Here is a 25307-nt window from a genome sequence, read left to right as displayed (position 1 = left end):
CCCTCATATCTACCCAGATGTTTCATTCCTGAAGATTTACGGAAATAAACCCTCTGGCAGGCAGCCTTTTTGCTGTGAAACAGCTGCCTAGTAGTTGAATTTCACTTCAATGCAGAGATGAAATTCTTTGACTGGTAGTTTCGTTTCTCTACTTAATAATCAGGGAGATTGCTTAATGCAATCATTGAAAATATCTTCATTAACTTCATTCATGACTTTGATGAGGGGATAGAAGGGAAACTTACCAAATTTGCAGATGATATTAAGCTGGCAGGAATAGCTAACACCCAAGAAGATAGGCTCAAGATCCACATGGATCTTGACAGACTAGAACATTGGGCCATATCTAACAAAATGAAATTCAATGTAGAGAAAAGTAAAGTCCTACAAGAAAAACAAAAAGTACACATATAGACTGGGCGAAATCAGGCTCAATAGCAGTAATTGTGAGAGGGATCTTGGAATCTTAGTGGACAAATATGCTAAATATGAGCCAGCAGTGTGCAGCAGCAGCCAAAAAAGCTAATGCAATCCTAAATTGCATTAACAGAGGGATACAATCGAGATCAAGTGAGGTACTAATACCACTCTATAAAGCCTTAGTAAGACCTCACCTAGAGTACTGCATCCAGTTTTGGTCATCACATTATAAAAAAGATGTTGAGAGTCTAGAAAAAGTGCAGAGAAGAACAACCAGGATGATTAGGGGACTGGAGACTAAGGCATATGAAGAACAGTTGCAGGAACTGGGCTTGGCTAGTCTGGTGAAGAGAAGGACCAGGGAAGACATGCTACCAGTTTTCCGATATTTGAGGGACTGCCACAGAGATGAAGGGGTCAAACTATTTTCTAAAGCGCCTGAAGGCCAGACAAGGAATAATGGATGGAAACTGAACAAGGAGAGATTTAACCTGGAAATAAGGAGAAACTTTCTGACAGTGAGAACAGTCAACCCATGGAACAGAAGCTGCCCTCAGAAGTTGTAGGAGCGTCATCACTTGAGACTTTCAAGAAAAAATTGGACTGCCATTTGTCAGAAATGGTGTAGGGTCTCCCTCTTGGGCAGGGGGTTGGACTAGATGATGTACAAGGTCCCTTCCAACTCTGATGATCTGTTATCTGAAAAAGGAGCCACTTGGATGTCTGGCTTAATGACACTAACCCTTACCCTGTTTTATTCAATGATTGAAATTCTGCTCTCAGTTGTGGTTATACATTGACAATTATCTGTATAACATAATATACAAATGGGAAAATACAGTATATGGTTGAAGGAATTAAAATTGTCATTTTTAGTCTTACTGATTTTATAAAATGATGTTGGAAACGTTGGAAATTATCACCAGAGAAATTGACTGGAATGCATAAAGCCCTTTGGTTTTTTTTGGAAATGTAAAAAAAACATGAATGGTCATTTTATTATGTATGGTAAACATATAAAAAAGTATTTTGAATATAAATAAATAGATTAATTAGAATATTTGGATTATACAATTGAAATCAGAGACATTTCTTTTAGCATTCATGCTAAGAAAAAAGCGGTGGGACTTTATTTTTAAATATGAAAACTGCAGTAAGATTACTATATGCTCAAAATTGAAAATCTTTGATTATACCCACAATAGAGGAATGGTTGGTGAAGATGAAGGAACTGGTAGAGTTGCCTAAAATAATTTTAATTTGGAATAAAAAAATCTAATTGTGTTTTGTCTGGAAAACCCTTAAGATTTTTTGCATAAACTGGAAAAATGCACTTAAGATTTGTAGTTTTACTGAAGAGGGAAAAATGGGTAACAGAAAAGAGTTTGCTTTCTTTGGTAATTATAGAATAAGATTATAATTGTAATTTTGTCATTATAATTATACTGGCAGCAAAGGAAATAAAAAAATTGAAAGCTTCTTTCTTCTGTATTTCTTTTTCTTCTTTCTTTCTGCTCCTTTTTTTAAATAAAATAATTTATAAAATGTGCAATATTCAGCAAAAAGATAGATTATTGATAAATATCATCAAACCTACTACCATAATTTATACTTGCATGTATCCACGTATACATACATGTATCCATGTATGACCCTTAATATCTAAAAATTGCCTTACCACAGTGGTCAAAGATTCAAGAATAAAATTAAATTAGCAAGGGCAAAATGTGACACCTCTGCCAAATCTCACTTTAAACCCAGTGGGTCTCAAATAATTTGATTTGTTTTGACTCTTGCACATGTTTATAGATGATAAATCTGAATCTACTGAATAAAGTGCTATGGAAAGCTGTATCTAACCACCACTTGCTTTAAATATCAAAGTTCTTTCACCTCACAATGCTAATCCTATGTTGCAAATTGACAAAAGTTGATTGCTCAAGTATTTCTCTTTATTAGATTATCCCTTTTATTCAGATCAGGCCTTACAATAATGATGTAGCATTTGGGCAAAAAGATACAGGCTAACAGCCCAGCACCGGAGGCCAAGAGGGAGAAGATTTGTACAGCCACTGTGTATTTGCCTTTGGTGCTCACATAGGCAGGGATAAAGGACAACCAGACACTGCAAAAAACAAGCATGCTGAAGGTAATAGACTTGGTTTCCTGAAAAGTGTCAGGTAGTTTCCTAGCTAGGAAAGCTACAATAAAACTGATCATAGCCAGGAAACCCATAAAAGACAAGACACAATAATACATGACAACTGACCCTTCATTGCATTCCATTACAATTTCAGAAACAAAGGAATGCATATCAACATCTGGGAAAGGGGGTGAGGTTGCTAACCACACAGTACAAAGAAGAGTTTGAATGAGGAAGCAGGAGAGAACAATGGAAAGGGTCAGTCTTTTCCCAACCCATGTCCTCATCTTTGATCCTGGCTTGGTGGCCATGAAAGCAAGAACCACAGTGATGGTTTTGGCCAATATACAAGAAACAGCCACTGAGAAGATGATCCCAAAAGCAGTCTGTCGAAGGAGACAGGTCACTGCCATGGGTCTGCCAATGAAAAGCAGAGGACAAAGGAAGGAGAGGAGGAGGGAGAGGAGGAGGGTGTAGGAGAGGCTGCGGTTGTTGGCTTTAATGATAGGAGTGTTGTGGTACTTCAGGAATACTCCCAGTATAGAAATTGTAGTAAAAGAAAGAATAATGGCCACTGTCATCAAGCTGCTTCCTAATTTCTTCATAAGAGAGGTATGTTATATATTTGAGAAGGCAGAAATTCTGCTTATTGTTTGGATACTGATCTTCTCGACACTGGAAACATTGGTCCATATCTGGAAGAGCAGATAATAGTAGAATAGTTTGGAGACAATTCGTCTGAAAATGAGAATATAAAAGATATATTTTGGAACTGTATGTTAAACAACTGTTAAAGCAGAGAATTGGAGTTGGTGTACTCCAACTAACTGAAATATTAAAGGCATTGCCTCTTTTTGTGGATTTGTGCTTGGCTGGAAATAATTGACCAATGTTTATTTTCCTTGTAGCCCTTGGTATATATCCATAGTTTGTACTGAAATTTTACTTGTTAAAAATGTGCTTGTAAAACAAGATATGATTTATCTGCACTGCTTAGTAATTGCTACCTGTTGTGCTAATTAATTGAGAATCATGGATCATGAATCAAGAATACACCCCAATCCAAGCCATTCCAGGCTTCGTGTCTTCCAGCCATGAGCAACTTCTCTACTTCCCTATCTCCTCTCCTTTATGCTTTTTTGTCTATATCCTAAACCTATACCTTATTTATCAGCAGGAACATGCATTCATGTTCTAACAAGTTGCAGCATTTGTTCACTCCTCAGATGTCTTCTTTTTTAGTCTTCTCAAAAATGACCATTCTCTTTTGCACCCCTTCTCTCCCAGTTCCCCAAGTAAACCTCCTGTGCTCCTTTTATCCCACTTTGTGCATTTGATGCCTTTCAAAGGCACATGTAGCAAAGCATGCATTCCAAAGTAAGATGCAGTGTCTTTTGAAAGTCTTTTGATCATGGAAGTTGATAAAAACAGTGTGGTTTTACTAAAGGTTCAGGAAACCACATATTCATCAGAGAATTTGAGCTGGAAGAGGAAGACAGCAAATAGTGCCAGGAAACTCTGCTTCAACAGCAGTAGATGAGCACAAAAGATCAGTGTAGGGAGCTGGGAGAGAAGGAGAAAGGTCATTATAGGGCAAAATTGAATTCAGCAAAACTTTCAAAAGACTTCAAAAATGCCTTAATGGGGAAAGTATTTGGTATTCCCTTCATCATAAACTTTCATCTGATAATAAACCACAATAGAGAAAGAAATAATTTACAGACTAAAACTTTGGTTCATACACTCCACTGTTTCCAGTAGAAATGCAATATTGAGTTATGAAAATTTGTACATATTTAGGAAATTGAGTGAAGGTATTGAAATGATAGACAACATCCAGAATCTTCCATAATATCTCTTACCTGTCTGATTTGTGATCTGTCCCTGCGGACATGGAATGCAATCATAACAGCAAAATGGTTCTCCTTCTTTTGGGGTCTTTCGGTAACCTAAAGGGCAATTATCATTACACAGGGAGACAGGTAATATCTGTCCATGAAGAAGATAAAAATATGTTAACATATTTGAAAAAAATGCTCACAAATTATCATTAATATTCATAAATTGCAACAGTTTGACATGGAGGTACTCATGGAAGTTTTGCAATAAGGCCAAGAGGAAGACAGAGTCCTTCTTACTCTATATATTGACTACATGTTTCAGCTGTTATGGATAATGGTCCTGTGAGCTCACCTACAATATAAACTTAATGACACACATTTTCTTACTGGAAGAGTAATTTTTTTATCTTATAGCTGCCTTGGATTCTGCAGTAAATGAAAATTAAATAACCAAAAATGTCAAACTGGACAGAGTCAATAAAACAATATAATTAACCTGATTAATACTATTGATTCATAGAAATGGAAAAGGATCTCACAAGTATGATTTACCAACATCTTTTTTTAGATAATAGCTTACTTCTTAATGTAAGTTTCATAAACTATTCAAGAGATAAGAAAAAAACAACTAAGCACTGCTACATGATATAATCTTCTTTGAGATTATGTTATGAATGGATTAACAAATGTGCCTATAGACAGAGTTTCTCCCGAATGAAATAAACATATATTGTGACATCACAATAAAAGCTCCTGGTTGAACTTCCATACCAATGTCACACAGAAATATATGAGTTCCAGGAGCATTTGAGATGAATCACTGGCTCCCAATGGCACACTCATCCAGTAATCAAATCATTGTCCATTTTAATGTGTACTGTAAGCTCTGCTCACTTAATAAAAAGGAACATAACTTTGAAGCCATCAGGTAACTCCACAAAATATATAGTTTGGGTCCCACTACATAATTTGCCACCTAAACCTATCCATTGTATTCCTAATTATCACATGGATAGAGAATCTCTTCCTAGAAGGACTCAGATTCACCAGCAATTCCTATGATTGAACCAGAATAGAATAGAATAGAATAGAATAGAATAGAATAGAATAGAATAGAATAGAATAGAATTCTTTATTGGCCAAGTGTGATTGGACACACAAGGAATTTGTCTTGGTGCATATGCTCTCAGTGTGCATAAAAGAAAAGATACATTCATCAAGAATCATACGGTACAACATGTAATTAAAACAAGGTAAAATATAATATCTATTTTACCACAATAGTCACTTGACAATATACCAAATAAATACATATTATCATGTGTCAGATTACTCAGTTCTTGGTCAGATTTTATTTTTTCTTAAGACAAAAATACTCCATGGAAAAGAATTAAATTGTGATAGGTTTATGTCAACTTCCTTGGAATATTGACCAAAGTAATAAATCAATGAGGACATGGTGTGGATTCTACCTGATTAAACCAGGTGGGCCAGATAAGATCATCCTCTGAAATGGTCAGCATCTGATGTGAGAGTCTATCTGGATCTATGGTTCCCACTTTAACTCTATGGAAGGACTGGTTTGGGAATGTGACCCAGTTTATGATATCAAATCCCCCTCTGAATTCACCATTTTCATCAAAGGAAATCTTGTCTCCGGCACTGTTATTAAATGAAACTCCTCTCAGAAAATGGTGAAGCTAGAGAGCAAGAAGGAAAAAGTTAGAAACAAGATAAAAGCATGATATTGTGGGTAGGGGCCCTTCTCTAGAATAAAATATTCTACAGGATATTAAATGAAGTAAAATAGAATATTGCCCCTAAAGAAAAAGAGGAGAAAAACCACCTTAATAAAGGCAGAAAACATTCCCAGTCTTTCTGCTATATGAAAAAATGGGGCAAAACCAAAAACAAGTAAACATCTGCAATGAATCTTACCCATTTTTAGAAAGATAATAGAGACAATCCAACATGGAGTACACATTTTAAAGATAAAATGAAAGAAAATAATTCACATCCAATTCAGAGGTGGTATTCAGCAGGTTCTGACCAGTTCTGGAGAACCGGTAGTGGAAATTTTGAGTAGGTCAAAGAACCTAAAAATACTACCTCTGACTGGCCCTGCCCTCATCTATTCTCTGCCTCCCGTGTCCCAGCTGATTGGCTGGGTCTTCTTTTGTTACCCTGCACAGGAGAACGGAGTTAGAAATCAGGTTAGTGGGGTTGGGAGGGAATGGGGATTTTGCAGTAACCTTCCCCTGCCACGCTCACCAAGCTACACCATGCCCACCAAGCCATGCCATGCCCACTAAGCCACGTCAAGCTCACCAAGCCATGCCCACAGAACCTGTAGTAAAAAAAAAATGAATCCCCTCACTGATCCAATTTATAATAAAATGTTGAGGGAATAGCATTGCACTGGATCAGAACTGGAAACTAGGCCAACTCTAGAACTGACAAAAAAAGTGTTAACTAAAAATGGAAAGAATCTACAGTACAGAGCAGCTCATTCCAACCTTTTTGCTCTGCTGATTTTTTTGAGCCACATATATTCATAAATGCATGCAACCGACAGGAAAAAAATCTTCTTCATGGTAATATGAAGATCTCTGGGCCCAAACATCTTACAATTATTAGTTAATCACACATACAATCACAAACACAAATAATAATGTCACTGCTCCTTCAACAGATATGGTGAGATAACCCTCACTACTCTGATAAGAAAATTTACCTTCCATGACTGATGTTTAAGAATTTCCCATGTCATCCCTGATCTTTGCTTGTTTATGGATGAATAGAAGTCATGCAAAGCATATGCAACAGCAGAGATAGCATTGTAGATACAGTAACTGTGGGCTGTCATCCTTGTTTCCAAAACAGTCATAGGAAGATCCTCCAACCTTTCCACTCCAGTACAGATATTCTGGTCCACTGACTCAGTGGAAGACTTTGAAATCACACAATCAAATAGTTGTTGCCAGATCTCTTTCAAGAAGCCATCTCCTTTGTGCAAAAGAGGGTTTTTCATCTGAACAAATCTCTGGAATCTGATCATTTCCTTAAATTGGACTGCCAAGGAAAGAGAGCCATGGAGGAAATCCATGCTCCAGTTTCTTTGAAAAAGGGCTGAGGTGAAGTCCACATCGGCAGTCAAGATCCAGACCTTTCCTTTTTTTCCTGCCATATCATCATATTCTACAATTTTGAGTAAAATCCATAAAAACCCAACACTATGGAATTCACCATGAAAGATCATGGCATTAGCTGTGCTCTTCAAGGCCAGGCTTATTTTGGCACGGTTTGCTTCCCAAATCACAGTCTGTCCTCCAGGTAACTGTTTAATGAAATCAAAGCAGATGCCATTCTTTGAAAAGAAAGGTAATACCTTTCGGAGCAATAATTCTGCCTGAGTGCCAATGCCAATATAAAATATGCCAATCCATGTCCATTTGAAATAGAGTAAGAGCTGAAGAATCCCATCATATTGATAATTAGCATTTGGAAAAAGCCAATGGAAGAAAATTGCTTGATTTGTTCTTTTCCTCTCTGGAGCAGAAGAATAGGCAAGCTAATTGAATGGAAGCATAAAAGCAGAATGAAACCAAGAAAGGACAAGGATTTATCCTATAAGAAATAAATTTCCCCAGTAAAACAGGGCTTAGTTTGCCTCTTATCATTGTGATGCTTGAAATAAACTAGGTACATGTGGCCCTGATTTTATTGTGAATTTTCTATCCAACAAACACTTCGATGTCAATAGAGTTTGTTAGCGATGTGTTTGTGTTCAGAAAAGATGAACGAGGCAATTACCTAGTTTCTTTGAAGAAATATTAGATATCTGCCAATACCCATCCCCCAGTTCTCAAAATATTTCTTATCCAATACAAGAGTGATAACAATAACCCTTAAACTTATATATCATTGCATAGTGTTTTACAGCACACTCTAAGTGTTTTACAGCATATTGTCCCCAACAATCTGGGGCCTTATTTTACCGACCTCGGAAGGATGGAAAGCTGAGCCATTCAAAGTCGAACTACCTGGCAATGAGTGGAATCAGCCTTCTAACCACTGCACCACAATGGCTTTATACGAGGAGGCATTGTGGGCAGTTTCTTTATTTTTTTTCCTGTTCATGAAAGGAAACACTACCTGTGCAATCTTGTATTCACTCAAAACAGTTGATACACAAAGAAAATCATTTGAGTTGGGTCCTCCAATGACTGCTACCAGGTTGTTCTGGAAATCACATCTATAGTTTGGAATGAATCTGCCTGGTGTGAAGAGAATTTCCATTGTAGCTGCATATGTAAGTTTTGGATTAAAATAGTTGTTATAGATGTTAAAGCCCAAGGTGGTGTTGGATAAGATCTGGGGATTTCCATTAATCTCCTTGACAGAAAATACAACAGCCAAGACATGTTGATAGGTCTGAGTTACTAATCTGCAACTCAATTAGAAAATAATAAATACATTAATACATGTGTTTGTTGAGAGATTCATTTGCAATATTAACTATTCTGATCATGCATATTATCATGCATATTATCTGAATACACTGGAAATATATCCATATACATATTAATATTAGATAATATTAGATAAACATGAAAAATATAATTCCAGCACTAATCCTACTTGTACATGATTTCTTGTGTATGTTTCCTTATCAAGTCAACAATAAAACTAATCCTACTATTTGTTAAGTATGGATCATCTTCGCCATTCTTTAGAAATAATGTGTGGTAATGTGAAGGAAGTTGCCCATTGTTTGCAAACTTCAGTAACTCCATGGGACAATTTGTACATATGAGAAACATTTTTGGTATTTCTAAAATAAAATACTTGGTAGTTTCTCAGACATAGTACAAAATAGTTAACTTCAAAAGAGTTGCTGATTTGGAAAGTTCTTTTGGAAAGATTTCAGCTGCAAGTAGTTTATATAAGCTTTGTTTTATTTGTCCGTCTATCTATCTATCTATCTATCTATCTATCTATCTATCTATCTATCTATCTATCTATCTATCTATCTATCTAATATATTCCTTTGGAAGCAATGCAGTGAAGGAGATTGGAACTTTGACTCCCCAGTCTTTATGTGGTTTACTTTTTCTATCTAATATTTCAAACAGTTATATTCCACCACCTTTTTCTTCTCCTTTAGATTAGTGAAATTAAAAAGAAAGAATCATTATCTGGCAGAAATTCTCCACCCCACCTTCCTTCTCCCACAAAATCAATAAGCAAACTGTATGTTCTTCACTTCAGAGTAATATCAGGACAAAGGTTTAATAGAGATCTAAAGCACCCAACTCCTTACATAAATTCAGCAAAGAAATCTTCAAAAGGATGTCTTCTGAATGAGATCTTCTCTGAAACTACAAAGCTCTGAGAAATTATACCTCCAAGAATGAGGTCTCCTGGTTCATGATATTTATGAAGAAATGGACTCTGTTCACTGCTATGGCATTTTGAAAAAGGAACTTTGCAAACCCTCCTAGGAAACATCCCCAATACCAGCATCCCAACTGTAAGATAAGAAGTCCTTCCTGTAAAAAGTCTATTCACTTTCCCCATGACTTGGGCAGTACTCTCCAAATAAATAGCCAAGATTCAACTGGAAAGCTAAGGGAGTTGTGAACAAACTTCTAGTTATTGAGCTACAGCTTTTTTGTGGGATAATTTTTAAGGCCAAAAGGAAGATTTGAAGCACCCTTTAGCCTTGAAGTCCTAAACTGGTCATGTTCTATTGCATGTTACAGGGAATTGCCAAATTGAAAGGAGAAGTCAATCAAGAATATAAGGACAGGGCAGATGATTACCTCACTAGACTTCTTCATTATTCAAAACAGTAGGGAAAGAAATATGTTTATCTGGGTGTTGCACATAAATTATTCAGTTTATTCCCATGGGTGTAATTAAGTTATTTTTTGTTACATATGCCAAAGGGTGCTAAGGGAAAAACATGATCACAACAAATGAATAACTACTGAAGAATAATTCTGCATGTTCATGAAATTCTACAAGTTCATGAAGTACAAAAAAAATAGTAGCCTAGAAATTCAAGCTGGCTTTTATCTTGATCACTGTAGATTGAATAAATTTTATATAGATTAACAGAATATCTTGAAACCTTCTCAATGTGTCAACTGTAATTAACAATAGAGAAATGGAGTTTTTCACTGAGATGGATTTCCAAATATCAGGGATTTAGGGCTTCAGGATTGGTATGTAACAGTGCAGTTCCATACAACATACTATAATAGCAATGGGAAAAAATGTAATGGGAACCTGGGTCATTTTTCCTCAGCAGAAATAAAAAGAGAGACAGGGCTCTAGAGAGGTTTCATGTTCATCTCATATCTATCATACTGTCTAAAACCTTGGAAAAGAACAGATAATTACTGCTGTTAGTTGACTTCTTTAGATAAAATCTATTTCCATTCAGTCAGAAAAATGAAATTGTAGAATCTCTCTCTCCCCCTCCCTCTCTCTTTCCCCTATTATCTATCACCTATCTACTTATCTAATTGCAAAGGATTAGAATCATCAATAATTTGAATGAGAAATGGGATGCAGAAACTCATGCTGAGGTCTGGATCCTCCAGAGGTCAAAATAGGAGAGTTCCACCTAGAAGAATATTTCAGTTAACATTACCAAAGCATGAAAAGAAAAATACCTTACCAGTAAACCTAACAATGGCACCAATTAAAGAACTGCACAAACAGCAGTCCTCTTTATCCACAGAATGATGTTCTGGAAGAAAAGTAGTTTTTTATATAGCATTCACTCTGTTTCTGAACTGTCTTTAAGATTCATTTTCCTTAATGGCTGGGACAAGAAAGTATGTTGCAAGCGAAGCTTAATACATTTTTGCAAAAGATCTCTGAATCTCTTATCCATTAAAGAATTAACAGCCATGCTGAAGCTTACTAATTCAAGTAAAAAAATATGCCTAATGAGATTCAATGATAAGCTCATATTGGAGAAAGACAAAAGACAGGATTGTTTAAATAATTCTCTTTATCAGATGCTCTCTTTTATTCAGATCAGGCCTCACAATGATGATGTAGCATTTGGGAAAAAAGACACAAGTCAGGAGCCCAGCACTGGAGGCCAAGAGGGAGAAGATCTCCACAGCCACTGTGTATTTCCCTTTGCTGCTCACATAGGCAGGGATAAAGGACAACCAGACACTGCAAAAAACAAGCATGCTGAAGGTAATAGACTTGGTTTCCTGAAAAGTGTCTGGTAGTTTCCTAGATAAGAAAGCTACAATAAAACTGACCATAGCCAAGAAACCCATAAAAGATAAGACACTATAAAACATAAAAACCGAGCCTTCATTGCATTCCATTACAATTTCAGAAACAAAGGAGTGGATATCAACATCTGGGAAAGGGGGTGAGGTTGCTAACCACACAGTACAAAGAAGGGTTTGAATGAGGGAGCAGGAGAGAACAATGGAAAGGGCCAGTCTTTTCCCAACCCATGTCCTCATCTTTGATCCTGGCTTGGTGGCCATGAAAGCAAGAACCACAGTGATGGTTTTGGCCAATATACAAGAAACAGCCATTGAGAAGATGACCCCAAAAGCAGTCTGTTGAAGGAGACAGGTCACTGTCATGGGTCTGCCAATGAAAAGCAGAGGACAAAGGGAGGAGAGGAGGAGGGAGATGAGGAGGGTGTAGGAGAGGCTGCGGTTGTTGGCCTTAATGATAGGAGTGTTGTGATACTTCAGGAATACTCCCAGTATAGAAATTGTGGCAAAAGAAAGAATAACGGCCACTGTCATCAAGCTGCTTCCTAAGGTTTCTTCATAAGAGAGGTAAGTTATGTATTTGAGAAGACAGAAATTCTGCTTATTGTTTGGATACTGATCTTCTGGACACTGAAAGCATTGGTCCATATCTGCAAAAGCAAATATAAATAGAAAATGAAGAGATGCAGAGTCTGAGAATGGGGAATTAAAAAAATTACATGGAAATATATGTTAAAATAAATGAGTCTCTGAGAAAGACAGAAATGAATGGTGTACAAATGTGAATCATAATAACATAATGGCATTCTCCCTGTATGTGGATTTCTACTTAAGGTAAAAGTAAATATTCCCCTGCACATATGTGCTAGTCATTTCCAACTTTGGGAGGCAGTGCTCATCTCTGTTTCTAAGCCGAAGAGCCAGTGCTGTCCGAAAACATGTCAGTGGTAATGTGGCCAGCATGACTAAATGTTGAAGGTGCACAGGGCACTATTACCTTCCCACCAAAGTGATCCCTATTTTTCTACTTGCATTTTTTACATGCTTTCGAACTGCTAGGTTGGCAGAAGCTGTGACAAATAATGGGAGCTCACTCCATTATGCAGCACTAGGTTTTTGAACCACTGAACTGCCGACCTTCTGATCAACAAACTCAGCATCTTAGCCACTGAGCCACTCTGTCTCATGGATTTCTACTTAGATGAAAATAATTGACCAAGTCCATTTTCCATATAGTTTTTTTTTTAATTTAGGTTCATAATTTGGACTAAATATTCAGTTGCTAAGAATATACTTGTGAAATAAGTCATATAATTGCATATCTTAGTCAACATAATCTCATTTCTCCCCATTGTGATCACTAAGTGAGAATTGTGGATCATTGAATATATATGCACCTAATCGAAGATATTCCATGCTTGGAGCCTTGCAGCCCTGAGCCAATATCTCCACCTGCCTATCTCCTTTTTCCAAAGCCCGTTTGGCTACCTTGCACCCTGCCTTGTGGGTGTATGTGGGTGTGTTTGTGTGTGTGTGTGTGTGTTTGAAACCTTGTGTGTGAAGGAACCAGCATTTATTCACCTTCTAGCAAGCACCAGCATTGCTTCTCTTCCCAGTTTCCTTCTATCACAGTTGCAAGCAATAAACTTTCTCATTTGCACCCCTTCTACATGTGAATACAATAATAAAATAATATCATCAGCATGGAGCAAGCTGTTACAGTATGTATTTAGGGTCATTGGCATGTGTACCATAGGATCCTTCATTAACCCTGACAAGTCATTGATATATAAACTAAATAATAATGGGTACAGGATGCACCCTCACCTTACCCCTTTATTTGTGTGAATCCTGTTAATCAGAGCCCCATTAACCCGTACCACACCCTCAAACAGGTACTTGTGTTTAATCAAAGCCAGCAGTCTAGGTTCTATTTTAAGAGATGTCAGTTTACTCCATAGTATGTCTCTGTTTACCATATCAAATGCAGTGTTTTTATTTAAAGAAACAAATTTTATTTAATTTTTCACATAAAAACAAAAAGCTCTTTTTAGTGGACAACATATTTCCAGGTCATCACTTTCACATACAAATATGACAATAGTTATACATTCATATATGCATACTTAATTCTATTATTACCTTTTCCATTCCAAACTTTCAGAAAGGAGAGAACAAGCAAATTAATCCTAGTCTCTTACATTAATCTCAATCAAAACATCTTTTTGTTTCATTTAAATTATTTCAAATATAATCCTTTAATATTTATTTTAAAAATAAAAATAACAATATATGTTTGCCTAATTAAAAAAAGTTACCAATGTCTCTCCTTCCTTTTAATAGTCTGTATTAGTTTATTGATTTAAGTATTTCTTTAATCTGTCATATTTTCTTTCCATCACACATTCTTTCTATAGATTCTAGATTAATACAAGTTTTAACACATAAGAAAAAGAAACAAGCATAGGTTTCCCCCTTTTTACTGCTTTGAGTGTGACACCTCAGTGATTAAAATATACCTTTATTCCCTCATCTTAATTCCCAATAAACCATTATTTTTAAATAGTTACAATAATAATCATTACATCTTTTCATTTGGATTCCACAACGAATTTTCCCCCTTAATTTTATTTCTAATTTCAAAAAAGTAAAAGGGAAAAATTCACTATTCAATTTCTGGTCACTGATATTAACCTCATTTTTTAAACACATTCACATTCATTTCAATTATTACAGTTTCTTCAATAAACCTTAACTTTTCTTTTAAGAATAAAAATAAAAATGTATATTCATCTAATAAGAATTATCAGTATCTATCCCTCCTTTAATAGTCTATATTACCCTATTTTCTAAGTATTTTTTTAATTGCAAATATATTCTTTTTACCCCTTGTCACCCTGCAGAAAACTCTTTTTAATTCATCAGCCATTATCTCTGAAAAAATTATTTCTTTTCATCATTTTACTATTTCCGTGTTTCTTTATTTCTTGCACCTGTTTCTTACTGCCTCTCCTCCCACTCTTTATCCCATATCTTTTTTCATTCTGGTTTATATCCCTCTCTTTCTTAATATCTTCCTTTCCCCTTTTCTGCTGGATCTTTCTACCTCTCCTGACTTCACAGGTATTCCCTTTTTTGATTACCTTCTTAAATCTCAACTTTTTAGCTTTCGTTCTTTTCCCTCGTCTTTGTAGTGTTCTTTGTGTTAGTTGTCTATTTAAGATGGCTTCTCCTTGAATCAACTCCTTCTCCTCTGAAGTTCTTTCTTCTTGTTCTTCAATCGCCATTTCCATTTCTTCTAACACAGAGCAAAGTGATTCGCCTCTTTCCTGTAGTAATTCTCTCATATTTTTAAGTTCCATTTTTAATTCCCAAAGAGATATCATCATTACACACTCTTATATTTTATAATCATTGAAGTCCACAAAAAACATTTTTATTTTCCTTCTTTCTTCTTCCAGTTTTCTAAAGTTCTCAATTGTTCCAACCCAGGGTTTATACCAAAAACTTCAATCAATCCCACAATCAGTCTTTCCTTACTTCTTTCTTTATTCTGGTTCAGCTTTCACTTTCTAAGATTCTTACTTTGTTTCAATATTTCTTTAACATTATATCAACACAAGTTCATACAGAAAAAGGATGCTTTCCCTTTTGTTTGAGTTCAAGTTTTTGTCAGAAGATGGCACTCTCTGTTATACAAAGTCTTCACCTTTTCCCCCTATTTTTTTATTTAGGGTTTTTCGAACCTCAATATTCCAACACAATCCAGTCTCCAATTTGTAAATTTTTTTATTATTTTTTGACAAGCTTAAGTCCATTTATTTTATGCCTGTTTATTGCCAAAATATTTTTGTCCAATTTAATTAAGTCTTTAGTTCCAGCTTCTTCCTTTCCCAGTTCGAAGCACCACTTAGCTGTCAAAATTATTTTCTTATTTTATTTCCTGTCCCTTTGTATTTTCGCTGCTCACTCTTCTTTTCTTAAAAGTTCAATGTTACCTTAATCCCGGGGTACTTTTTGTTTAGTTTTTTCACCCAATTGTCCAAGCTCAGATGTTATCCACTTCTTTCTTCACTCCTGCACAAATCTTAATCCAGCTGAGTCCTCCTCTTCAGGGTGGCCATTTTGGACCACCACTTCAGTCATCTTTGGGGGGGGAGGCCAAGCCCAGAAGGGGAGATGCGGCTCCCCTCAACCTGGCTTGTGGCTTCCCCTTACTCCACCACCCCTCCAAGGCAGCTTCAGCCCATAATTGCAATGATCGGGGCTCTCCAACGAAAGAGCACAGACCATGGCCGCACACAGTAATAATCTATGGTCCGTCAGCGAGGAGGGCTCAACCTGGAAGTCCTGTAAGCTGCAGTGTATTTTGAAGGTCTTTTGATCATGAAAGTTATGAAATGCAGCTTTACAAAAGGCTCAGGAAGCCACCTGTTCACCAGAGAAGCTGGGTTGGAAAAGGAAGACAGCAAATGGAGCCAGGCATCTCTGCTTCAACAGCAGTAGATGGGCACAAAAAGAAAAAGGTCAGCACAGGGAATTGGGAGAGAATGGGCACAAAAATGAGAAAGATTTGTGCAAAATTATTTGAATTCAACCAAAGTTTCAAAGGACATCAAAGATGCCTTAATAGGAAAGGTATTGAATATTTCCTTCCTCGCTATTTTCACAAACTTTCATCTGATAGTAAATCACAAGAGAGAAAGAGAATTTACAAAAGAAAAACTTTGGGTCATATATTCCACTGTTTCTAGCAAAGATGCAGTATTGAGTGATGAAAAGTTGTACATATTTAAGAAATTGAGTAAAGTATTAAAATTATGGATAACATCTGGTATCTTTCATAGCATCTCTTACCTGTCTGATTTGTGATCTTTCCTTGCGGACATGGAATGCAATCATAGCAACAAAATGGTTCTCCTTCTTTTGGGATCTTTCGGTAACCTGAAGGGCAATTATCATTACACAGGGAGACAGGCAATATCTGTCCATGAAGGAAATAAAAATATATTAACATATTTGGAAACAATGCTCACAGATTATCATTGAAACAAGATGATATAGTTGACATTTCAGCTGTTGCAGGTAATACATCTGTGAGCTCACCTACATTCTAAAAATTAATGACACTCATTTTATTATTGCAAGATTTACCTTTGGGTTCTATGGCTGTCTCATATTCTGAAGAAAATAAAAACTAAATAATCAAAAGTGCCAAATGACCAGAGCCAATAAAACAATATAACTATTTGCATTAAAATGATTGATTTGTATCAGGTTTTTCTCCTCTGGAATATGGAAATAAATACAACACTGAATTTTTTTTTTAATTTCTTTATCCCAGTTTCCTTGCTGCTCTTACACATTTCTCACAGTGTTGTTTTGCCTGGAAATGAGTAGAAATATAAGAATATACTGTGTAGTTTTTCAGGTGAACTTCAGCAATTTTAGCAGAACTTCAGAGTTCTGTTAAGAATTCTTCCATTACAGTTTTGACAACATGATGGAAGCTCATTTTGCCAAGTTTTTTTTTTCAGAGAAGAACTGGAATTCTCTTAACAAGAAAATTAATCATTTAATGGAAATATATAAGTATAAAAAAGTATGCAGAAAATATTTGAAACAGAATTTTGCAAATATGATTTACAAGTATCCTTCTTCAGCTACTTCCTTAGTTCCTAATATAAGTTGCATAAAATTGTTCAATGGGAAAGAAAACAACAACAACACAACACTTATTGCATTATATGCTTTGGACTTTGGTGAATTGGTTCCCAAATGTGTCTGTAGTCAGAATGACTCCAGAATGAGATAACATATATTGTGAATTTACAACAGAAGTTCTTGGTTGTATGTTCATAGAAATATTGCAAACAAGTATATGAGTTCCAGGAACATTTATAAGAATCATGGCTCTCAATGTCATACAAATCCTTATAGTAATCAAATCCTTATTCATTTCAATGTGAACTGTAAGCTCTGCTCACATAATAAAAAGGAACAGAACACTGAATCCAATGAATGTAGGTGAAGGTACCCCCATAAAGTGTAGAATTAGGATGCCACTGCATAATTTGTCACCTACTGTAACCTACCCAATGTAGCAATAGCAATAGTGCTCATGCTTATATACAACTTCACAGTGCTTTACAGCCCTCTCTAAGAGGTTTATAAAATCAGCATATTTTCCAAAACCAACTGGGTCCTCATTTTATCGACCTAGAAGTTCTGACTAAACCTTGAGCTGGTGGCAATCGAATTACTGGCGGTCAGCAGAACAGCCACTGAACCATCACATCTCTCTGTATCCCCAAATATCACATGGGCATGAACCCTATCCTTAGAAGGACTCAGATTCACCAACAATTCCTATGAGTGAAGCAAACCAAGGTAAAATAGAATATGTAGTTTAGCAAAATACAAACTTGATCATAAACTAAATAAATCCATAGATTAATTTCCTCTGCTCTTGGTCAGATTTTTTCTCTCTTAATACTCAATAGAATATGATGAAAATGTGCTAGGTTTATATCAAGAGTTTTCACACTTGGCAAGTTTAAGACTTGTGGAGTTCAACTCCCAGAATTCCTGAGCTAACATGACTGGAGGAGGAATTCTGGGAGTTGAAGTCCACAAGTCTTAAAGCTGTCAAGTTTGAAGACACCTAGTTTATATGAATCACCATAGAAATTTGGCAAAGCAATAAATCATCATGGACATGAGGTGGATTCTACAGTACCTGATTGAACCAAATGGGCCAGATGATGTTATCCTCTGAAATGGTCATCAGGTGACGTGAGAGTCCATCTCGATCTATGCTTCCCACTTTAATTCTATGGAAGGAATTGTTTGGGAAAGTGACCCAGTTTATGATATCAAATCCTCTTACATAGTCACCATTTTCATCCAAAGAAATCTTCTCCCCAACACTGTTGTTAAATGAAACACCTCTGAAAAAATGGTGAAGCTAAACAATAAGATTGAAAAAAAATGGGAAACAACATAAAACCATGGCATGAACATTTATTGTTAATGCTTTGCTTCTTATCATTCTAAAACAAATAATTAATAAGGATTTTCAAACTTAACCTCTGAACAGATTTCTTACACATTACAAACCCTTATTTGGTTCTTATAGACAAAACATTATATGTTTTGCTTAATGCATTGAAAATTACCAAACCAGTTCATGTCTAGGTAAAAACCCTGAACAATTACTAGCAGTATTTTTTTTTTTTTGTTATCTTGAATAATCTCAGTTACAAAAGGTTAGTGTCAAAAAGGATCTGGTATAATTTTCATAACATTTCTTCTCTTTTTCCAATATATGACAATAGCTATGACGTATAACTCTTTATATACAGATTAGAATAAAGTTGTACAGGACTATCAATGGTATACCTGAAAATAGAAAAAAATGGATATTTCTAAAACTGAAAAATCAAAACTACAATTCAATGTTGTGCTTACAATAGACAATAATCCTTCAATGATTTTTATCCATTTTTGAAAGATAATGGAGTGATGTAACATGGAGAAAAAGTTCAAATGAAGGAACATAACTCATGCCTAATTTGGAATAAACTTTTGGGGGAATGGCATCACGCTGGATAAGAACAGAAATATAGGATAGTTGTAGAAAAAAAAAAACCAAAATTGTTAATTAAAAACATACAGAATATAGAGTAGGGAGAAGCTGACTCCAAACTTTTTCTCTGCTAATAGGTTTTAACCACAGATGTTCATTTATGCATGCAATTTGAAGGAAAAAAATGATACCCGTGTTTCCCTGAAAATAAGACCCTGTCTTATATTGTTTTTGCCACCAAAAAAGGGCATCAGATCTTATTGTTTTTTTGGGGGGGAAGGATGTCACCCACTGCGTGCATCACCCACGGCCTCCTTTTCACTGTCAGAGGCTTTCAGAAAATTCTTCAGCTTTGGATAGTTGAAGCCAGGCTTTGCACACTTTGGCCCATTCCTTCTGCAACCACCAAGGTTTTAGGAAAGGCCTCTTTAGCTGATAACAGATCTCCAGATTGATCTGGAGCTCTGTTATAGACTACAGAGACCTTCAGTAAAGACTTGCTGGCTACAGAAGAAATGGGCTGAGGTATGCGAGGCTTGGATGCAACTATTCGAAGGTAAGTAGTAAGGCAGCTCCACCACCCCCATTCCCACACTAACTTAATTTTTACCTGTGCACCCTGGAGTGGGCAGGGTCTTTATTAGGGCTTATTTTGGGGGGTAGGGCTTATATTGGGTGCACATGTAAAAAAACAAGCTACGACTTACTTTCTGAGTAGGTCATATTTTTGGGAAAACATGGACTTCTTCATGGAAATATGAAGATCTCTGCCCCAAATATCTCACAATTTTCCATTAAACAAACAAAAAGTGACAATGTTACAGTTCTATCAACAGATATGGGGAGATAACTGGCACTATTCCAATAAGGAGATTTACCTTCCACAACTGTTGTTTCAGAATTTCCCATGTCATTCCTGGTCTTTGCTGGTCTGTGGATGAATAGAGAGCATGCAAAGCATGTGCGACAGCATAGACAGCATTGTAGACACAGTAACTGTGGGCAGTCATCCTTGTTTCAAAAACAGTCATTGGAAGAGCCTCTAGCTTCTCCTCTCCAGTGCAGATATTCTGGTTCTCTGACTCAGAGGAAGAATTTGGAATCACACATTCAAATAACTGTTGCCAGATTTCTTTCAAGAAGCCATCTCCTTTATGCAAAAGAGGGTTCCTCATCTGAGCAAATATCTGGAATCCTGACACTTCCTTAGATTGAATTGCCAGGGATATAGCACCATGGAGGAAATCCATGCTCCATTTTCTTTGAAACAGGGCTGATGTAAAATCCACATCTGCAGTCATGATCCAGACCTTTCTTTTTTTCCCTGCCATATCATCATATTCTGTAACTTCTAGTATAACCCATAAAAACACTATACTTTGAAATTCTCCATGAAAGATAATAGCATTTGCTCTGCTATTCAAGGAATGGATCATTTTTGCACGGGTTGTCTCCATAATCATATCAAGCTCATCTAACACCCCACCAGATATCTGTTGAATGAAATCAAAGCAGATGCCATTCTTTGAAAAGAAAGGTAATACCCTTCGGAGCAATAATTCTGCCTGAGTGCCAATGTCATTATAAAATATGCCAATCCATGTCCATTTGAAATATAGTAAATGTCAGCCTCAAGATATCTTCCTAATAAGTATATTCTGTCTTCTAACTATTGCTTCTCTGCTGCTATGCCAATTTACTTCTTTCGGCTGTCATGAAACGGTGGGAGGGGGGAATCTTGGAGGGGAAGAAGGCAGGAGGTGTTTTGCATTCCTTTGCTGGGTTAGCAAGGGGAGGGGGGATTCCTTTCTTTAACTTTCCATTTCTTTGCTAGCCTCTGTCCCTTTTTGCGCAACTGCGAACTTCTTTCAAAATATGTCAAGGTCAACTGACAGTAGCCTCATCACCACCTGGAGATGACCACATGATCATATTCAGAAGTTTTAATTGGAAGAATCATTTGAACTTTGGGGGGTGGGAGCAATTCTATTCCTTTGTATATGTGTTCTACCCGCCAATTTCTTAGTTTCAGAATTGGCTCTGTCGTTTCCACTTTAATTTCCAGTAAAAGGATATCTTTGCTCTACACCATGGAGTCTGAGTATTTCTTTCTTGGGATTTAGAGGGAGCACAGACTGACATAATTCTGAAACTCCCACATCAAGCCACCCGGAGAAAACAGCAACTTTTCTTCCGAGGGGGTTTCATCTCATGTCGTCTCCAGCCAGCAATGAAGATGACCAGGGAGCTGCGGGGGGGCAGCCGATGCTGCTACCAGAGATGCCGGCTGCTGACCTACTGGCCAACCTGACTCTGGAAGAAACCCCAGCTGAGATGCCCAGATGGTCATTGGGGGTTGGTTGGAGAGACCTTGAAGAACCCCCTCCTCCCAGGATCACTGTAAGACGAAGAGGTGCGAGGGAACGGCTGTGGCAAGAGGGGAAGGAGATGAATACAGGCTGGATCAAGCCGGGAAATTCCTTATGGACGTTTCTGAGAAGCCCGGCACGGCTCCAAGGTATGAGGGGGAAGAGGGAGCGAGGTCAACCCGGGGAAGTCGAGCTACCCCCACCCCCCTAGCCCAGCCTATGCCGGTGCAGCCACCCGCCGCCGCCAGGGGGCCCCAGCAATAGGTGTGGTTCCTGGAAGATGCCACCTGCCTCCCTTAGATGTGAAATTTGGAGGAAATCCCAGAGACTTGGGGTTTTTCCTGGTACAAGTTGGGAGTTATATGGCAGAATTTGAAAGGGAGTTCATTTCTGAAGCAGCCAAAGTGAGATGTGTTACCAGAACCCTAGAAGGGATGGCAGCAGACTGGGTGGTGACTTTGTTCAATGATAACTCCCCCCAACTGCGGAGCCTCGATGTTTTCATGACTGCATTGAGGAGAAGGTTTGAGGACCCCCTGGCAGAGAGAAGGGCTAGGATCAGAATGAAGACTCTAACCCAAGGGGGAAGGTCGGTTGCAGACTACACCCAAGAGTTCAAGCAGCTGGCATACCACATCCGAGGTTGGTCCCAAGGGGCCCTGGTAGAAGCCTACAAAGATGGCTTAAATGAAGATGTATACCACATGTGCATCTCCCGAAGGGACCCACGTGATTTGCAGTCGTGGTACCTGCTGGTGAAAGAGGTGGATATTGATCTAACTCGAAGCAGATGCAGAGGAGGTCCCGTCTGGAGAAAACCACTCCCCCCACGTCTCCGAGAGACCTCCACCCCCCAAAGGGGAGGGATGGCGGAAAGAGCCAAGACCACAGCCTGTTTCCATTGTGGGAAGGAGGGCCACCGGATGGCGGATTGCTGGGTCAAGTCGGACCCACTGAAAGCGCGGGGCCCAGGGAGGAAGCCCGAAAACCCCTCAACCAAGCCTCGTGAAACCAGGCTGAAGACGAGAGAGGTTGTAGAGGTCGCCCTTCCAGCGGGACGGGAGATGAGCTGGGACCTCCAACCCCACTCGACGAGAGTGAGACCGACTCGGAAGATGACGTCCCGGTAAGTCCTAACCAAGGGTGCATGACCATCCCAATAAAGTTAAGGGAGCCTACCTCTGGGACCGAGGAGAGATGTTGGCCTTATTGGACTCGGGGTGCACGAGGTGCGTAATTAACATGAAAGTAGTTAAGGATATGGGCATTGGACTGAGAACTTTAAGAACGCCCATAGCTTTCTGTCAACTGGATGGATCTGTGGCGGAAGGTTGCCCAGCACGTTTTATAACGGAACCCTTAGAGATGACCATGGGAACTCACCGCGAGATCCTATGTTTTATTGTGGCCCCTGGGATGGAACAGCCTCTAATATTGGGATTACCCTGGCTTCGGAAGTGGAATCCCCAGGTGAACTGGAGAGAGGGGTGGATACGCATCCGCACCGATCAGCCACCGGAAGGGGAGGAGCAACACTATCCAGAAGGGGAGGAGAAATCCCATCCAAAGCTGCAAGTTCCGGCTGAGGCAGCTTCTGCAGGTGTCGAACGCTTGGAGGGGGAGGAGAAAATCCCGAAGGAGTACTGGGACCTAAGAGAGGTGTTTAGTGAAGAAGCCTCCAACGAGCTCCCTCCTCATCGGTCAACCGATCGCAGTATTGAATTTCTACTGGGGGTGACGCTCCCGAAACTGAAGCTGTATTCGATGACACCAGGGGAGCTGGAAGAACTGAGAGCATTTATTGACAAGAACCTGAAACGTGGTTTCATCACACCTGCCAGACCTCGAGTGGCGGCCCCTGTGATGTTCCGCGAGAAGAAAGATGGCTCCAAACGTCTGGTGGTGGACTATAGAAACCTGAACGCAGTGTCTGTGGAGAATGTGTACCCCCTCCCTCTGATGAAAGACATGTTAGCCCACTTGGCAAAGGGGAAGATTTTCACAAAGTTGGACTTGAGGGAGGCGTACTACCGAATCCGGATTAAAGAGGGGGACGAGTGGAAGACTGCGTTCAATTGCCCGATGGGTTGTTTCCAGTTCAATGTTCTTCCTTTCGGCCTACAGGGGGTGCCTGCTGTTTCCATGCAAATGATCAATCAAGTGCTTCACGAACATTTATACAAGGGGTTCTGGTCTACCTTGATGATATTCACATCTACACAGAGACTAGAGATGAACATGTGAAATTGGTACGCTCTGTGTTGCACAAGCTGAGGGCAGCCAAATTGTATGCCAAACTGTCCAAGTGTGAGTTCCATCAAGAGAAAATCGACTATTTGGGATATCGTATCTCCCCCGAAGGCATTGAGATGGACCCAGAGAAAGTGCGAGCTGTATTGGACTGGGCCCCACCGAGAACCCGTAAACAACTTCAAAGTTTTCTTGGATTTGCCAACTTCTATCGGCAATTCATCCCGTCTTTTGCTAAAATAGCCATGCCCATCACCAACCTCCTGAAAACAAAGGGGGAATTAAAACCAAAGCCCAGCCAACCGTTGAATTGGACCATGGAGTGCCAAGCTGCATTTGAAAAGCTTAAAAGACTTTTTGCTGCAGAACCAGTACTGAAACACCCAGACATGGATGCCCCATTCGTGATCCAAGCTGATGCGAGCGATGTGGCGGTGGGGGCGGTCTTACTTCAGTTAAATGAGAAGGGGACACTACAACTGTGCACTTACACCTCTCGTAAATTGACTGACACTGAAAGGAGATGGGCCGTTTGGGAGAAGGAAGCGTTTGCAGTCCACTGGGCTTTACTAGCATGGAGGCATTTTCTGGAAGGAGCGAAGCACCCATTTGAGGTATGGACTGACCATAAAAATCTGGAAGCTTTAAAAACTCCTCGGAAGCTATCTCCTAAGCAAGTTAGGTGGGCTCAGTTTTTCAAGCGATTCAATTTCTCCTTGAAATATATTCCAGGGGAAAAATTTTTATGGCAGATGCTTTGTCTAGAATGCCTCAATACAACAGTATTCGTAAAGAAGTGATAAGGCCAATCATGTCCACTACACAGCTGGCTGCCCCCGTAGTTACCCGCGTGCAAAAGAGAAAACAGGAGAGAGATTTGTCCACTGACCTGATGGAGCGATTTAAGGAGGCTTTGAAAACGGATGAGTGGTTCCTGGCAAATGCGAATAACTGCACCGTTCGAGATGGTCTAGCCTGGATAGGTGCAAAATTGTATGTACCTCAAAACCTGAGGAGCCAAGTGTTACAACAAACTCATGATTCCAAAGTGGCTGGTCATTTTGGGTTTGTAAAGACTCTACATTTGGTTAAACGGCAGTTCTGGTGGCCTTCGTTGAAAAAGGACATCGAGACCTATGTGGCGAGTTGTCCAGTTTGCGCTTCAGCAAAAAGACCTCCTGGTAAACCACTAGGTTTGCTGCAAAATGTGGCTCGGCCAACTGCTCCTTGGAAGGAAATTTCCATGGATTTTATAGTAGACCTATCCGAAAGCAGTGGACACACAGTCATTTGGGTAGTGACTGACTTGTTCTCCAAACAAGCCCACTTCATCCCTTGCTCCAAAATCCCTTTGGTGAAGACATTGGCCAGACTGTTCATTATTCATGTCTACAGGTTGCATGGTGTACCTGAGCGTGTAGTTTCTGACCG

General features: G+C 38.6%; 1 protein-coding gene and 1 pseudogene across 1 annotated transcript; both read right to left on the bottom strand.

Moving 5' to 3' along the window:
• Positions 1-2358: 2358 nt before the first annotated feature.
• On the bottom strand, positions 2359-8703 carry LOC113430179 (vomeronasal type-2 receptor 26-like; annotated as a pseudogene).
• A 2714-nt stretch (positions 8704-11417) lies between these two features.
• LOC148129262 (vomeronasal type-2 receptor 26-like) lies at positions 11418-16572 on the bottom strand. The gene is made up of 2 exons (XM_087947253.1): positions 16527-16572; positions 11418-12319 (listed from the first exon to the last, which is right to left on the bottom strand). The coding sequence occupies exon 2, from the start codon at positions 12315-12317 to the stop codon at positions 11418-11420; it is 900 nt and encodes a 299-aa protein (XP_087803379.1). The 5' UTR covers positions 12318-12319; positions 16527-16572.
• Between the last annotated feature and the right edge of the window lie 8735 nt (positions 16573-25307).

This window comes from Notechis scutatus, chromosome Z (genome assembly GCF_049901735.1).
Source record: "Notechis scutatus isolate UNSWTSFEM ecotype Mainland chromosome Z, rNotScu1.2, whole genome shotgun sequence".
Classification (NCBI taxonomy): Eukaryota; Metazoa; Chordata; class Lepidosauria; order Squamata; family Elapidae; genus Notechis; species Notechis scutatus.
This window is presented reverse-complemented; position numbering and strand designations above follow the sequence as displayed.

Bases quoted from the DNA above. Each gene is read 5' to 3' on its own strand.
- LOC148129262 (XM_087947253.1), bottom strand. From the start codon at position 12,317: ATGGACCAATGCTTTCAGTGTCCAGAAGATCAGTATCCAAACAATAAG.